Genomic DNA, 18,208 nt, shown 5'->3' with positions numbered 1-18,208 from the left:
ATGTGTTAGAATAATCCTGTGTGTATTCAACTAACTGTGGAGTGTTTTGTAATAGGACTGATGGGAGGTAGTACAAATGGTCAAGTTCAGGGCTCATGGTCAAGTTATGTGGTACATTGAGCAACTGTTAAACTGTTAAACGGCGTGGCGCAGTGGGGAGAGTGGCCGTGCGCAACCCGAGCGTCCCTGGTTCAATTCCCACCTAGTACCAACCTCGTCACGTCCGTTGTGTCCTGAGCAAGACACTTCACCCTTGCTCCTGATGGGTGCTGGTTGGCGCCTTGCATGGCAGCTCCCTCCATCAGTGTGTGAATGTGTGTGTGAATGGGTAAATGTGGAAGTAGTGTCAAAGCGCTTTGAGTACCTTGAAGGTAGAAAAGCGCTATACAAGTACAACCCATTTATCATTATTTATTTTTGAGAACCTGATGTGACTCATTGGCAAATATTGTAATTACTGTTAATGTCGGACCATGTGTTCAACTGGTGTCTTAAAGGCATTAAGTTGTAGATTTACTATTTGGCCTGTCCACGCTCTCCTACATCACATCTTTATCTGCGCGCGCACACGCACACACACCAGCTTTTAACGTCAAACTAAGATTTGGTTTGATTCAAAGATAACTCAGGAGGACTGGTTACAGCGAAAAGGTAATAATTTAGGCAGATTTGTTTAGCCGTTCATTGAACTTTGCATGTTTAGGATAGGATTTAGGTCTTAAAAAGGGCAGCACTGACGGAACACTCGCATATACAAACCGCTTCCTTTGCAGACTCAGTGAACTGGCTTTGACCCAAAGGGACGGTAAAAGTAGGTCAAGAAGGTGCCGGACTCATGTGGGCCATAAAGAAACTGACTGACATCTCCCAAAATGTTAAACATGTGAATAGAACACGTCCACCCCTGTGCTGTCCTCCTTGTTTTTTTTTAACCTTATAATTGATCACGTCTAAACCGGAACATAAAGAACAATGACTTACCAGAGAACACAGTGTTGTGTAAAATGTTTTATTAGTGAACTATTCACTTGGACATGGCAACACTTGACTAGCATGTAACTCTTGTTCAGAGTATATTATTTATTTTACACTTGCATTAAATATCAAGCCATATTTAAATGTAAATTAAAGTTTCTATTAACTCTCAGCTTTTAATATGTTTTAATTTGAGAGGGCTAGAATAAAATATTTTTTTCTTTTTAAAATAGCTGGGTGAACCAATTAAAGGCATTCTAAAACTTCTTTGCTCGCCTGGCTGTTACAGTTTGGCTCGCAGGGACCCAATGGCGGGCTTGTCAGAGCAGAACTCTTTCCACCAAGACGGGCGCTCCAGCACCTGGTTCCCCTGCATCACAGTGGACCACAGGTTCTTGTAGAGCTAGGACAGAACAACGTACAACACGTCAGCACATCCGGCATGCAGTTGTTATCTTGTCTGTCTAGAAACATGTGACTTGTAGAGCAATAATGCTAGCTCATCATATTTAGAAAAAATATGTACCATACCAGGCAATGTTTTCCCTACAATTATTTTTAGTACAACACTGTTTCTATGTGATCGCACATTCACAATTTCTTCTGAGCACTCTGTATCGCATGTAGATGAGTGATCGCAATAATTGATGAGCATGTTTTTGTTTTGATTTTGAGGGATTGGTTTGAAGTGTTTCTAGTGTTTTCAGTTACAAAAGTTTGTGAAATGTACTGTAACTTTGGAGGAGCGATTGCAATACAGCACAGGTGTGACTTTGTAAGCTTTATTAGCCCAATTCCCCTAACAAACACACACGATATGCTTGTGCGCACCACAAAATGTAGCTTGAGAGGCCTGATCACATTATGGTTGGTTATGCTGCATGTGGGTCATTGGCTGCCACATCCTGTAAACAAAGGGGAATCACTGCTCTGATTGTGGACTGAATTAAAAATGTGCATATAGCAATAATCCCAAAAAAGCATCAAGTGCGCCAGTCAGTTGTTTTAGGGTGAAAGATTAGCATCATGTCAAAATATATATCTATATTACATTGCAATCCAAGATTCTACTTGAAGTTGTAACCAGTTGAAGCTTTGTACTGCAGAAAAAGTTCATGACAGTAAATATTTACACATCAATAAATGACGTCGTTAGGTTTGAGGATTTGAGGATAATTTTATTTCTTTTGGCTCAGTCAAAGAATAGTTTATCAATATATTATAAAACACTTAGGATTTTACTGCCATCATCAGCAAGCTAAACTCAAAGATTATTTTGTGTGAATCTCAAAAAGCATACCGTATTTCTTTCAAATATTGTTGACAATCTGTATTACTGCGCACCACTACATAATCCATCCACTGCACAGGTGTGGCATCTCGTGATATTAATGAGACAACATGATTGTTGCACAAGTGTGACTTATATTCGCCACTATAAAAGCCCTCTAAAAATGTGCAGTTTTATCACACAGCACAATGCTACTAATGTTGCAAGTGCTGAATGAGTGTGCAAACTAGTTATCTCAAAAGGCACTTTTGAAAACTGATGCAATTTTTCTAAAGCACCAGTAGAATAAGCTCCATGCTTACTATGTTTTCTTACGTAAGACAGTTTGGTAACATTTAATTTAAATAACATATATTGACATTTTTATTTGCAGTCTGAATCAACCACACAGCAAAACAGTGAAGTTGTAAGTCTAGAAATGTTAAGTTATTTTAAACTACTTCGATGCACTGCAGTCCACCACAAATGTAGTCCGTCTCACATTTGGTGAATTGTGATTTGGTAATCCTCGTTCTTACCTGTCCATCAGCGTTGCCAATGGGGGAGTTAAGGATGAAATCAGGGGGGGCCATTACATCCACCAGCGACACAGCGTCATCTTTCAGCTAGAAATGAAGCAACATTTCTTTAAGAAGAAGTGCAGGTAAAGAAAATATGCAAATATATTAAGTATGTATGGGGAGTGTGACGATACATCGATTTGGCAAATGTTAGCAATATTTAACCTTACGATTCGATAATCAATATGCTCTCACTTTTCATGTTCCTCCTAAGTGAATAGAGTCACTGTTTTAAGTGTACAGGTGGTGTTTTTCGCGCAAGTAGCTGAAAATTTGGTTCCGTGGAAAGTAAAAAAAAAAAAAAGAAAGAAAAAAAAAAAGAAAACAGCAATGACTGACTCGAGCGGTGAAGTTAAACTCAAAGATGCACTAGTGTGGTTTAATTTAAAGCTGTGGACTTTGGCTTTTAGAGTGGATGGGACAAACCTGGATAAAGATTTCAGTATGGAATAAGCGTCCCACTAAAATACACTACACAGACAATACGACAAGGCCAGTCATCTCATTCGCTAGTGATTACAGAAATATTGATTTTTCTATTCAAATAATAAATTGAGACTTGAGACATAAGATGTCGTGTTAGCTGAAAGACTTTCAAAGAGTGTTGCTGTGTGTCAGACAACTAAACTAAAATCTGTTTAGATATGTTGCAATAACAGTTTTTGAACAATTGCTGTTTTTGAATGGTTAAAATTGGCTGCAAAATATGAGCTTTGAAATGTATTTATTTTTCCTATCAAAATATTATCATGAGGCAAATATCAAGATTTATCAAGACTTCTACCTTGATTTTGGTTAATGCACGATTATCTCAATCAACAATTATTCTAATTTTTAGTTGACGTCATCCTTATTGTAGCTAATGTGCGTCCAAACTTTTGGGTACCAGCTGCTTACGTTTTACGGTCGGCTATAAGTTTTCTTCCATGACGTTTCTGTGGTGCAGACTAGATGGGACAGTGTCATAGGTCTACTTCTGGTTTTCTGGCAACTTTCAGGCTTTCTGACACCTGCCTGTCGTGTAACTGGTCAACAAGGACAGTATATTAGTAGAGGGAGAATTATAAAGGGGAAAAAAAAAATGACCGACGGCAGCTTTTACTTCGCTTTTGATGATTTTTTTATTAATTGCCCAGCCTTATCGTGAGGTACCCAGCCCTAATATGTCTTATTGTTTGTGTATCTTGCATTATTATCCATAATATTATTGTTATTCAGGTTACTCATGAATAGTGTGTGAGTAGGACCTGTGTGCACAGAGTAAGAATGGCCGTCTGGATCAGCTCTGTTGGCTTGCTTCCACTCAGGAAATTGCCTGCACACGAGCAACACGGTCACAGGCATAAACTGTATACTATTCATATATTTATAGATAGAAAAGTATCCACCCTGGTAGAGTGTGGCCATGTGGCTGCTGAGGCTCCACAGTCCATAAAGAGCACACAGCTTAGTAAGAACTCCTGTGAGGCCGCTGGGCGTATTTTCATCCATAATCAGCTCGTGGAAGCGCTGAAGGCAGCAGTGTTCAATGAAGGCCAAGGCCAGGGAGCGGCTGTAGTACACCTGTGCGCACACACACAAGCAGTGAGTAAAATAAGTATGAGAGAGCAAATGTAAAAAGACAAACATATAGGTTATACATTTATGTGATTGAGAGAAATAAATACAGTATTTGACATTCAAACAAGCATTTAGACCCACACAGACCGGTTACATGTCCATTGTAGAGTATACAATTAAGTCCTGGGTATTGATATTATACTATTTATAATGTATTAATAATTCTGTACAATACATAACTCATATAAATCACCTTATCAAAGTAAATGGAATAAAATGACCACATTTAAATAGGGAGACCATTAATTAGATTGCACACTGCTGCCACCTAGTTGCAGGTATGTCTATCGTTCTTACATGAATACTAGAGTGTAGGCACCAATAATGAAAATCTCCCCTGCTACTCGTGACACCCCTGACACTTCACTGCAACCGCCAAGGGGTTCCCAACTCACAATTTGAGAAACATCGCGTTAAGACTCTTATGGCATGCAGAAGCTGGGTAGTTTTGAAGTCTAGAGAAATATAGCAGCAACACCTCGGTCACCTCTGGTCTTCACTCTGGACCTTGGGCACTATTAAAAAAAAACACTAGTCAACGCTCTGACTGGGGTGTGCAAACCAAGTAATTCTGATAGGTTAACTGAGATAGGTTCCAGCACCCCCCGCGACTCCGAAAGAGACAAGCTGTAAAAAATGGATGGAAGATGGAGCTGTGATCCAGCAAAGGGGTAGGATTAAATAAGGTCTGCATCTTCCTACCCAATTTCGTACATGTAGAATTGGTGACTGTAAACATGATTTACTCACATCCAACCATGTTTGAAATAATATAGATACAAGTACATTACTCCTAATGTCATCAAAAGACACCTGTCACAGAAACAGTATTCTATATTCAAACACTCCACTCCCACGTGCAAGACAAATACTTGTAAAAGGACCCAAGTGACACGATTGTAGACCTGCACATGACTGGAATGGAGCCAAAGACCACCAGCAAGAGGTTTGAGTTGTGCAATAATTCATAAATTGAAGAAATGCTAGATGGCAGTCATTTTTTCTCACTGCGGAGTTGCACGCAAGATGATTCTGAGAAAAGTTGCATGAGGTACCAGCCCATAATTACTGATTAATGATGTTAGGCATGTTGGGTGCACGGTCACCTAGACAAACATTAATAAAATGTTTTGTAATGGATCAGGATTCTGCTGTGCCCGCGAAGTCCCATGTGTACAGGACCGTAAGAAGTTTGACACCCAACAATCAACCCCTGAATGACTGAGACCAGGTTTGGGAGAATGTAATGTGGTCACATGATACTACAATTGAGCTTCATGTATTAAAGTGGACTTTGTGTAAATCCCTACTATCAAACATGGAAGGTGGAAACATTCTGCTTTGGGGGGTTTTCTCTGAACAAAATCCCTCAGGCACGTGGATAACCACGGGAAACATCTGTACTCTATGCTTGCCAACAAGAATTTCCCCACAATGTACTAAGCAACATTTTGCATGAAGATATCAAATACATATTCACAACATTTGTATATCTTTTTAATTGTTTGTGTCTGTACAATACATCTTGCATGAATATCATTGACTGTTTTTGTATCTTTGGAAGAGAGTACTCTTACTAAATCAGCAGGGGATCAAATTATTTTTACTCACTGGATATACTGTGAATTATCACATAAATCAGCGTGTGTATGTGTGTGTCCTACCTGACTGTTGTTGCGTGCTTCAAAGTCCTCCTTTCCCAAAGCTCTCTGCTGCTGGAGCTTCTGGTCACTCTTCTCCAGTAGAAAACACACCAGCCACTTGTAGGCAGCAAGCGACACTGACATCACCAGGAATAAATAACTCCATTAAATCAATCCATCACATTTGAAAACAGCCATTTAAAATTACAGATGATAAAAAATAGGACCAATAAAAAAACAAATAGAATAAAATGGTAAATTGGTTGTACTTATAGAGCACTTTTCTGCCTTTAAGGTACTCAAAGCGCTTTTGACACTATTTCCACATTCCCACACTGATAGCGGGAGCTGCCATGTAATGCCCTAACCGTGACCCATCAGGAGCAAGGGTGAAGTGTCTTGCTTAAGGACAAAACGGCCGTGACTTGGATGACGGAAGCTTGGAATCGAACTAGGAACCCTCAAGTTGCGGCATGGCCGCTCAACCACCCGAGCCACCATAATAATAAAAGATGAAGCAGACCAAAGCATTTGGTCTGCTGACCTAAGCAAAATAGACCCGATACATGTATTCATAGTAAAGGTGGAAGTGAAAAAACTACCTGCAGGATCCATGCAGTCGTCAGTTGTGTGTGCCGTGAACTTGTTAGCGATAATCTTGTGGAAATCATCCAGGAAGTCAACAGTGTGAAGAGGAGACTCAATGCAAACTCCATCTGAAACCATCAGAACTCCTTTAAAGACCATCAGAACGCCTTTAAAGTAGACTAGTCTCGACATGCAGGTCAAAACTGGACTGACCGAGATGTTTAGCGTGGAGCAAACTGAGCAAGTAGTTGCTGGTTTGCTGCAGCAGCACGTTGTTGTCTCCCTCGTAGGTGCAGTTAGGGTCATTGTCGTCACGAAGACTCCCGAAGCGGTTCACTGCACAGGACATAAAAGGAAGTGTGAGGCCTCCTTGTTAGCGCGTTGTCTCTGGCGCTGCATTGTAACACTCACTGGCTAGGTAACCGTGACCGCCGCAGGCCTCACGGCACTCCTGGATGCCCTTCTGAGCAGTCCACGAGCCAAGAGGCTTGCTGGAACAGCCCAGGGCGTGGATCTCTCGGCCCATCTCTGCCTGTCGTTTACAACATACTATGCATCAAGAAAGAATTCACAGTGCTTCAGTTTTTCTAAATTGTTTTATGCTGCAGCCTTATTTCAATATGGAATAATTTGTTGATAAATAATGGTTTAATAAATGTTGTCCTCAACATCCATCCATCCATTTTCTACCGCTTATTCCCTTTCGGGGTCGCGGGGGGCGCTGGCATTATACAAACAATAATAGCCATAAGGTAAATGTGAAAAGTTTCTCTTTTTAAACTTTTGCATATCCAATTTAAAAAAAAAAATTGTATATATGTATTCAGACCCTTTGCTCAATACTTTGTTGATGCACCTTTTTTGCAGAAATTACATCCTTTACAGTCTTTTGAATTTGATGCCACAAGCTTGGCACGCCTATCTTTGGACAGTTTTGCCCATTCCACTTTACTATCAAGCTCTATCAGATTGGATGCAAAATGTTGGTTTTCATCCAGGATGTCTCTATACATTGCTGCATTCAACTTAGACGAGTCGGAGAAGTGACCAACAATCCAATGGTCACTCAGTCAGAGCTACAGCATTGTCCTCCAGAGAGAGGAGAACCTTCCAGAAGGACAACCATCTCTGCACCAAACTACCAATCAACCTTGTTTGGTAAAGTGGCCAGACGGAAGATATTTAATGGTAAAAAGTTTGCCAACATACACCTGAAATACTCTGACCATAAGAAACCAAATTATCTGGTCCTGTGAGACAAAGATTGAACTCTTTTGTGTGAATGCCAGGCATCATGTTTGTAGAAAAGCAGGCACCGAAAATCCCTAAAGTGAAGCATTGCGGTGGCAGCACCATGCTGTGGGGATGTTTTTCAGCAGCAGGAACTGGGAGACTTGTCAGGATGGAAATAAAAAGGAGTGCAGCAATGTACAGAGACATCCTGGAGGAAAACCAACATTTATCATCCAACTTGATGGACCTTGAGAGGTGCTGCAAAAAGAAATGGGCAAAGAAGAATAGGCGAAACTGCCCAAAGATAAGTGTGCCCAGCTTAGTGACATCGTATTCAAAAAGACTTGAGACTGTAAATGCTGCTAAAAGTGCATCAACAAAGTATTGAGCAAAAACTGTAAATTAGGTACTTATGTACATGTATTTATTTTATTTTTAATACATTTGCTAAATGTTTTAATATAATCCTTTCCACATTGTTCTTATGGGGTATTGTCAGTTTTGAGGACAAAAATTTACGTATTCCATTTTGGGATAAGGCTGTAACTTAAAAAAATGTGAAAAAAGTGAAGCGCTGTGACTACTTTCCAGATGCACTGTACTTTACAAGTTTTATTTGTGAGAATGACATGTTTTATAGTCCATCTATAGGACTTGTGGGTCAATTAAAATGAATATTTAAAGAAAGCAAATGTAAGAGGAGAATATCTCCAATTTGTACCATTCATACCTGTCTGTCACTCTTGTCTCTCATCATCTGTCCCATCTGAAACTCCACAAAGTTCATAAAGATGGACCTGGAGAAATGTTCAAGAGCATACGCCGCCGCCAGGTAGGGAATGAGGCGCCATTGCTGCACATCAGACACATCCATCTTTAACATGAAGAAGACAAAAAATGTGGGAAGAAGGATCTATCCCGACCTGTAACTGGTACTCCAGCACTGGAATCTCCTCCATGTCTTTGGGCCCAAACTGCCTCCTGGTGGCTGAGAAGCGTATGGCCACAGTCAGAGCCAGCTTCAGGTTGACAAGAGCCATCCTGGTGATGGACACCCTGCCCCCTGACAGGGCACCCAGCGACGCCCCAAAACGCTTGTTGGGGTCCTCAACATTCACAGGGAGAAGAAAAGTTTAAGCAAAGATTTTGACTGGAAAGTCTTTCAGAATAAAACATTAAAAAATTAATTTCAAGAACCTTGAAAGGCGTCACGTAACTTCCAGTGGGGGTCACATCCCCCGTCTTATTCAAGAGATTCTCTCGTGGGATCCTCACGTTGTGGAACAAAGCAAACCTGTGCCGTTTACATACTGTAAATCATTGTTGTCATTATTTGCTCAGTCTGAGTTGTGGATTTACAAAACCCAAAACCAGTAAAGTTGGAATGTTGTGTAAATCGTAATAAAAAAAAAAAATACAATATTTGCAAATGTTTATTTACCTTTATTCAATTGAATTGACTGCAAAGACAATAACTTAACTTTCAAACAGGAAAACTGTTATTTTTTGCAAATATTAGCTCATTTGGAATTTGATACCTGCAACATATTTTAAAAAAGCTGGCACAAGTGGCAAAATATATATATATAACTTAGATTTATATCGCGCTTTTCTAGACACTCAAAGCGTTCACAGATAAGTGGGACTCATCAAAAAGACTGAGAAAGTTGAAGAATGTTCATCAAACACGTATTTAGAACATCCCACAGGTGAACAGGCTAATTGGGAACGGGTGGATGCCATGATTAGATATAAAAAACAGTTTTCTTGAAATGTTCAGTCATTCACAAACAAGGATAGGGCGGGGGTCACCACTGTGAGCAAATTGTTTCAGAACATTTCTCAACCAGCTATTGCAAGGAATGTAGGGATTTTACCCTCTAGTCCGTAATATCACCAAAAGGTTCTGAGAATCCGGAGAAATCAATGAACATAAGGAGCAAGGCTGAAAACCAACATTGAATGCCAATGATCTTCGATCCCTCAGGCGGTACTGCATCAAAAACCAACATCAGTGTGTAAAGGATATCAACACATGGGCTCAGGAACACTTCAGAAAACCACTGTCAGTAACTACAGTTCGTCGCTACATCTATAAGTGGAAGTTAAAACTCTACTATGCTAGTCGAAAGCCATTTATCAACAACACCCAGAAACGCCACCGGCTTCGCTGGGCCCAAGCTCATCTAAGATGGACTGATGCAAAGTGGAAAACTGTTCTGTGGTGTGATGAGTCTACATCTCAAATTATTTTTGGAAACTGTGGACGTCGTGACCTCCGGACCAAAGAGGAAAAGAACCGTCCGGATTGTTATAGGTGCAAAGTTCAAAAGCGAGCCTCTGTGATGGAATGCGGGTGTATTAGTGCCTAAGCATGGATAACTTACACATCTGTGAAGGCAAAATTAATGCTGAAATGTACAAACAGATTTTAGAACAACATATGTTGCCATCCAAGCAACGTTATCATGGATGCCCCTGCTTATTTCAGCAAGACAGTGCCAAGCCACGTGTTACAACAGTGTGGCTTCATAGTAAAAGAGTGCGGGTACTACACTGGCCTGCCTGCAGTCCAAACCTGTCTCCCATTGAAAATGTGAGGCGCAATATGAAGCCTAAAATACCACAACGGAGACCACGGACTGTTGAACAACTTAAGCTGTACATAAAGCAAGAATGGGAAAGAATTCCACCTGAGAAGATTCAAAAATTGGTGTTCTCAGCTCCCAGACGTTTACATAGTGTTGTTAAAAAGAAACGCCATGTAACACATTAGTAAAAATGCCCCTGTGCCAACTTTTTTGCAATGTGTTGCTGCCATTAAATTCTAAGTTAATGATGATTTGCAAAAAAAAATGTTTCCAAGTTCGAACATTAAATATCTTGTCTTTGCTGTCTATTCAATTGATTATAAGTTAAATGATAAATAAATGGGTTGTACTTGTATAGCGCTTTTCTACCTTCAAGGTACTCAAAGCGCTTTGACACTACTTCCACATTTACCCATTCACACACACATTCACACACTGATGGAGGGAGCTGCCATGCTAGGCGCCAACCAGCAACCATCAGGAGCAAGGGTGAAGTGTCTTGCTCAGGACACAACGGACGTGACAAGGTTGGTTCTAGGTGGGATTTGAACCAGGGACCCTCGGGTTGCAACAGTCCGTGGTCTCCGTTGTGGTATTTTAGGCTTCATATTGCGCCTCACATTTTCAATGGGAGACAGGTTTGGACTGCAGGCAGGCCAGTGTAGTACCCGCACTCTTTTACTATGAAGCCACACTGTTGTAACACGTGGCTTGGCACTGTCTTGCTGAAATAAGCAGGGGCATCCATGATAACGTTGCTTGGATGGCAACATATGTTGTTCTAAAATCTGTTTGTACATTTCAGCATTAATTTTGCCTTCACAGATGTGTAAGTTATCCATGCTTAGGCACTAATACACCCGCATTCCATCACAGAGGCTCGCTTTTTGTACATAAAATGACATTGGCACCAAGCTCGTGCAAAATTACAAATTAAATTGATATTGTCCTAAATTCCAGCTCAATTTCAATGATTTTGAATTGAGGTTGTAATTTTTTCAATAATTTTGATCTGTATTCCAGAATTACACTTTACAGTACAATCCATACATGACTGTTTTACATAATTCCTGAATGCTGACTGAACACATAGTATTTTAATTCTACACCATTTCCATACTATTATTACTCCTCTGTCGTTCACTGACTACTCCCACATTTCTCAACTGATTTGAACCCTTTCAAAGCAAACAGGCTGAACTCATTCAGGACATTTCACACTCTTGGTAACTAGCGCCATTTTGCTACTGTCATTCTACACATTTCTACATTGTAATTCTGTTCAGCTTATCAACATTCAAATGCATTTTTTAGAGAAATTATCTTCTTTAGGGACTATGAACGTCAGCTGTACATTACTCTTTGTTTTCATCAACAATTGAGAATCAACACATCTTCTTTAAGAGGGGTAGAAAAGCGCTATACAAGTACAACCCATTTACCATTTACAAAACAGATTATTCAGGTTAATGTTCTGTCTTATACATTATAGAATTATGAAAAATGGTAGAAAACTACTTAATTCCCAAAATGCTATATTTAACACAATAATCCAAAATGTACGGAATGTGTGTTTAATTTTAGTCAATAAAAAGTATTTTTATTATTTAAGTAAAAATATTTGTTCAATGTGACAGTATCTTCCTGTTACTTGGCTATAAGGAATTTCTCTGAATTGCAATTAATTTACTTTAAATTCCTACAATTGCAATTGAATTCAACATCCAAAAGGTAGACCCAATTAAAATTCAAAATTTTGAACAAGCATGCTTGACACCATATCGTGACATTGCCGAGGTGGAGAAGAATATACTGTACTGTATCTGCCAACGTGTTAAAGTTAAAAGGAAAAGTATTTGTATCCGATTTTGTTAAAAAAAAGGGAATATGAATTCTGCAATTACTGACCCGTTATCCAGTCCATTCTGGCCTATTTTTTTGCCCATGTCACCAACCAGAACACCAGGCAGAGCACGCAGGGTTTTAGGATCTCTCACCTACAGCAGTAGCAGTGTGATTGAAACAGTGCCTCTCTTTTATTTGCACAAAACTAATTAAATCACTGCATCATTGAACGAGACCTACCGGCACGACAAAGGTGTGCAGGCCGTGGCATGCTCCGTCTGGCGTGTACAGTTGAGCAAAGACCAGTGCATGTGTGGCGGTCTTACCGAGGTTTCCCACCCAAAACTTTGCTGCTTCAAAATCAGGAGAGTTGATGACAAACTCCTACAGAGCACACACATTATTATTCATCAATGGAATGAGGACCTGTGTGTGGTTGAGTGAGTACTCACCTGGGAGGAAACGTCATAGGTGGCGGTGGTCCTCATGGCTCGTGTGTTGCTGCCGTGACTCAGCTCGGTCAGTGCAAAGCATCCAAAGGTCTAAAGACACAAAAACTGTTGTCAAATGTAATTTTTCCTTGGATCCATGTGAAGACCATCCTTACCGTCATATCTTCAGTGCTGTCCACATATTTGCTATGTCTCGCTGATCCTGTGTTAGCAACTGTAGCTCCAAACATCTAAAAAAAGAGTAAAATGAAATGTAGCCTGGTTAACATAAGAAAGTGTTAGAAACAGGCTGCCTCGAACGTGCGAGCTGTAACAGTATTAACTCCCACAAATACTCACGCCTTTGTTGAGGAAGAACTTGGCCCCTAAGGACCAATCAAACATTCCCAAACAGTCATTGAGGATCACCGTTTTCCACGGGTCTGCCATGATCTCTTCTTTGGTCAGGAAGTCATAGCGGAAGAGTTGTTTCACCCTGTCAGTGTTCATTCAAAACGTTATTGTCTATTACGAATGTAACAGTACATGGATTCGTAAGCAGATTTTTCATTACGGAACCTTTGGTTTGGTACAGAGGCATACCAAATTCCCACACAGTACACAATGTACTGTGGTGTTTCTCACGTTGCATGTTTAATCAATATTAAATGAGCTCAGTAATAAAGTGGACGTAGTTTGCGCAGTAGCTGAGATCCAGGCGTGCATAGTATCTTAATGTGCCCAGGTAGCGTGCGAAAAATTGGCTGCAAAAGGCAGATAACCTGTAGATATCCACAAGCTTGCAAATCAGCTTTTGGCTTGCAGGAGTTAGCGATAGTGCCAACGAGAATGCTGAGCTTGAAAAACCCTCTTCCGTTTCCTCCACTTTGCCTTCATGGTGACATACCTTAACCAGGGTAACCAAGTGCGGTCTCTTTTTTCCAATTGTCTGTAGCACATGGTTTAATAAAATTACCCAAAAAAAAAAGTCAAAGTGAAAACAGAGCAAAACATTTTATGTGCCCAGAAAAATCAAACATTTTAATATCAACGCAAAACGTCTCGTACACAGCATATAAAGTATGCACAGTCGAGTCCAAAAATATTGGGATATCAACACAATTCTTGGGAGGAAATCTTTTTGGCTCTACACACCACAACGGATTTGAAATAAACTAAACAAGAAGTGCTTTAACAGCAGACCTTTAACTTTAATTTGAGGGGATTTACATTCAAATAGGGTGAACGTGTAGGAATTACAACAGTTTGTATATGTGACACCCACTTTTTAAAAGAGATTAAAACTAAGGGTAGTGGCCAGGTATAGCTGCCAATGGAACCATTTCCCATGCATTTATTGATTAGATCACTGCTACTAAAGCAGGAACTTTCGGGCAGTATCATTTACTTATACTCAGCTAAATGCTCATTGGACAGCAAATTCACAGTGCAAATGGACAATGATCTGATGCATACTGTGAAAGCAACCAATGGAGTTCTTTAAGGCAAATAAGTGGAATTTTATGCAATCACCTGATTTGAATCTGATTGTATTGCACTTGCTGAAAACAAAAATTAAGGTAAAATACCCAAAGAGCAAGCAAGAACTGAAAACAGTTGCAGCAGAGGCCTCAGACGAAGCCTATGACAAAAGGAGTAAGCTACAAGCTGGAACTATTAACCTGAATCAGTGCTGCAATTAAAATAACTTAAATTTCCAAAAAATAAAATATCTCACTTTTTTTATAAACTATTACTGTAGCACTTGTCTGCATAGTTTCACTTTCCTACAAAGAAACATTATAAATGATCATATAGTAGGCCTGGGCGCTATATCGATACACACGATATATCGCGGGTTTGTCTCTGTGCGATATAAAAAATGACTATATTATCATATATATGATATTCGAGTAAACGTTCTCACACAGTTGCTTTTAGCTGCTGGCATTACAACACTGGCTCTTCTCGCTCTTTCCTGTATTTCCTTCTCACCGACAGCAAGCGCACCTTACATACGTCACATACCTATACGTCCTCGCGGAGCAGAGAGGTAGCAGCATGGGTAACATTAGCTGTGATGCTAGCAGAGCCGTGCGTGTGGTAATACGGGAGAAAGAAGGTGCGAATGAAGGAAGAATTAATTTCCAAGAAAAACAGCAGGGCGTTCATCCTCTGGCAGTGGTTTGGCTTCAAGTGAGAATATGTCGAACAAACAACTGTAATTTGTCAAGAGTGGGCCAAAAGCCTTGCTACAAAAAGTAGCATTACTGCTAATAAGTAGCATCATTTGAAAAGTCAGCTGCTAGAGAATGAAGATTGTTTACTCCGTATATCAACATCTCCGTTCAGTGCCACACGCCCACACCATCAAAATGCCGAGGCAAATATTTCCACATCAACACCCTATGAAAAAAATAGTCAACAACAGAATTTAATAACGTCCGTAGTAACCTACCACATAGCGAAGGACGAACACTATTTGATTTCTCTGACAATCTTGCACTTTCCGTTTTGGAAATGACATGAACGTTTGTGCCATGGCTTAATAACTGTTTAATAAACACAGTTTTGGTCAATTGACTTAGTTGTGATTTTTTTCTGTGCATGAAAGTTTAAAATGACCATATATTAAAATGCAGCATGAAGAAGAATGTTTTAATGTAGACACACAGAATCATCATACTGCTGTGATTATATGTATCAAGTGTTAAAGTCCAAGGCAAAATATCGAGATATTGTGTATTGCAATATGGCTTAAAAATATATTTAAAAAAAACAAAAACAACAAAAGGCTATATCTTCCAGCCCTTTCATATAATATAAAAAGTTTTAGTTCTATTTTATTTAATTTCAGAATTAAAAAATGGTTACCGTTATATGAATTTACACACACGCACACGCACACGCACACGCACACACACACGCACACGCACACGCACACGCACACGCACACACACACACACACACACGTATTTCCCTTACTGTACAGTGGAATTTAAATCTACAAACTCATTATAAAAACTTTTGGATTTACGAGCCACAGACGGAATAGAAAAACGCTTTGTTGTGCTAACCTTGTCTCCGTGTAGGAACGTTTGCGCGCCCAACCCACCTTGTGTCTGCAAGGCAGCCATTATGGCTTATTCATCTCCGTCAGAAGAGCAGTGCATTCGTTAACTACCGTAATAATTGCTAATTGTGTGCTTGTAAGTGTTTATTTTAAGTTCTTTTCACAACATTGTTCTAGTTTTACTAGCCAAATAGGAGAACAAAGAAAGCAATGGAAAAGTGATGTGTGGTTTGAAACATTCAGGAAGTATCCACACCGTTGTCACCACAGTCATTCCCCCACCCATCCTACCTGCTTTGGCTGAACACAAAGAACATTGACCAACAAATTACAGTAATTGTTTTTATTTTTTTTTATTCCTATTCATTTTAGCGACCAGGTTGTTAATGTTAAAGAGTTTTGTCATTTCAAACTGTGCAAAATCATGCTAGTGCCAATGTATGTGCGAGTGGTAGCTGCATAGGAAGGACAGTTTAACCAGTTTATTTTTTGGGCTCTCTTATTAAAAGGGGGCATTTAACGCAAAACCAACTTTTCTTACCTTTTAGCACCTGAGGTTGTGTATTTGGGATTTGCATAAGCCCCAAAAATATTAAATCAAAACGTGCAGAGATATTTATAAAACAATCTTGCCTTCCTTCGACTCGTTTGCAATTTGCACAATCTTTAATGTCACCGGTTGGGAAGAAAGTCTCCTGATTATTCATAGATGAGATGAATGTACCCAGTGTGCCCTTGCACGTGTCTGCCATGGCAGTCCACATTGTAGTCAATAAGCTCATTGTGATTTTTCTGTCCTCTTGTTGTGGGGCAGACTGGCTTGTACATGGAGATGCATCCTCCGCTGTTGCCATTTCTAATACAAAGTAGCGTATAGTTATCACTTTTATCCGTCAGTAGACTCGCTATGGAAGCGCTTGAAAACGACAACAAATTAGGTGGGGAGAAGACGTAAGTAAGTAAGACCGCCCACAAAACGGCGCATCATGAGGAGACCATCAAAAAGCGGCTCAAAAAACGGTCCGTAAAACCTAACCTGTTCAATATTCTGACCAAAGAAACACCATTATATGTTATGGCCTCTTTAAATGAAAAGTTGATCCTGACCCTCACCCCTGTGTTTTGTTTGCTTGATATACAGTACTGTGTAGCGCTTTATATTGTGTTCAAAGTGTACAAACCTTCACTAGAAATATTACTGTTGTCAGGGTTGGAATATATTATTCATGTTTACTGTACATTGTTTCTTATGGGGAAATTTAAATTTGCTTCACTATACAAACTTTTCTTTTTACGAATCCTGTCCATGAACCAATTAGGTTTGTAATGGTACCATTGTTTCTATTAAGAACCGAAATGTGACCTTAAAACCAAAGTACCGTACACACCAGACCGTTACACCCAAACATGTAATTAAAAAAAACATTGATTGAGGCAAAAAATTACAAGTGAAAAAGGACACCTGAGGAACGTGAGTTCTCGCATTCTCTCGACAGGGATGTCTTCACCCGGCGTTCTGGAAAAAAGTGGATCGTTCTCCAATGTCGTGAAGACATGTTGCTATAGAAAAGGCAACAAAACGTTTTAAAAGATTTGAATAATGGCTTTTAAGAACAGATTTGGAAAGCACCGATACCTTGAATGCCACCACCTCTTCACCCTCCAGAAAGAGGAGCATGTCCTTCCAGGAGAAAGAAGCTTTTTGTCTGTATAGATCCAGTGGTCCACTGGGGAGGTCAGCCACTTGATGCTTCATCTTCTTTTCACACTAAATGCAAATACATGAAAGTGAGTGGGTTTTGTTTGAACACTTCGTTACATAAAAAGCCGAACCTCTCTGTTAAGTGTGTTTAATACTTGTAGGCTTTAGTGGTGGACATTTTTTATACTTGTCTCGTCTCTTCAATTAGACTTTGTGAAGTCAAGCTGGTATCAATCCAGAGCAGAGTTCAAAGTGTGCAAGTTCACTTTAGAGACAACTGTAACTACAAATGACGTGTTCCAAAAAGAAATATTCTGACTAGAATAGTAATTACAATTTGGTCGCACAGCTGTCATCATCATCTTAATTAGGAGGAAAATTAAATACCAACTTTTGCGCAATAAAACAAGTTGTTTTCTAATAAGAAATTTAATTCAAATGGCTTAAATAGCCTTTATATGGTGGCGGTAGACTGAGGTTTAGTCTTACCTGTTGCCGACTTTGTGGAATATTGACAAGCAAAGCGTACAAGGGAACAGGTCAACCTGACTGATAGTGACGGATATGCTCTGATTCTGTCGACAGTCAAATGGCTTAAACCCCGCCCTTTTATTCTTCGCTCTTTACAGCAAGCATTCTTAAAAACAACAGCGCCC

At 39.7% G+C, this 18,208-nt stretch overlaps 1 protein-coding gene across 2 annotated transcripts; it reads right to left on the bottom strand.

The window, feature by feature from the left end:
- Positions 1–995: 995 nt before the first annotated feature.
- acox3 (acyl-CoA oxidase 3, pristanoyl) lies at positions 996–18,199 on the bottom strand. 2 transcript variants are annotated; one of them, XM_061913342.1, is made up of 19 exons: positions 18,042–18,199; positions 17,487–17,618; positions 17,313–17,410; positions 13,138–13,273; positions 12,954–13,028; positions 12,799–12,888; positions 12,587–12,730; positions 12,410–12,498; positions 9,108–9,204; positions 8,834–9,016; positions 8,641–8,763; positions 7,089–7,209; positions 6,891–7,013; positions 6,692–6,805; positions 6,111–6,226; positions 4,215–4,389; positions 4,074–4,141; positions 2,785–2,871; positions 996–1,378 (listed from the first exon to the last, which is right to left on the bottom strand). In XM_061913342.1, the coding sequence occupies exons 2-19, from the start codon at positions 17,604–17,606 to the stop codon at positions 1,259–1,261; spliced, it is 2,079 nt and encodes a 692-aa protein (XP_061769326.1). In that variant the 5' UTR covers positions 17,607–17,618; positions 18,042–18,199; the 3' UTR covers positions 996–1,258. The 2 variants fall into 2 exon arrangements, with proteins under 2 accessions (XP_061769326.1, XP_061769327.1); XM_061913343.1 differs by lacking the exon at positions 996–1,378 and adding an exon at positions 1,446–1,880.
- Between the last annotated feature and the right edge of the window lie 9 nt (positions 18,200–18,208).

The sequence above is a fragment of the Nerophis ophidion genome, linkage group LG10, assembly GCF_033978795.1.
Source record: "Nerophis ophidion isolate RoL-2023_Sa linkage group LG10, RoL_Noph_v1.0, whole genome shotgun sequence".
Classification (NCBI taxonomy): domain Eukaryota; kingdom Metazoa; phylum Chordata; class Actinopteri; order Syngnathiformes; family Syngnathidae; genus Nerophis; species Nerophis ophidion.
This window is presented reverse-complemented; position numbering and strand designations above follow the sequence as displayed.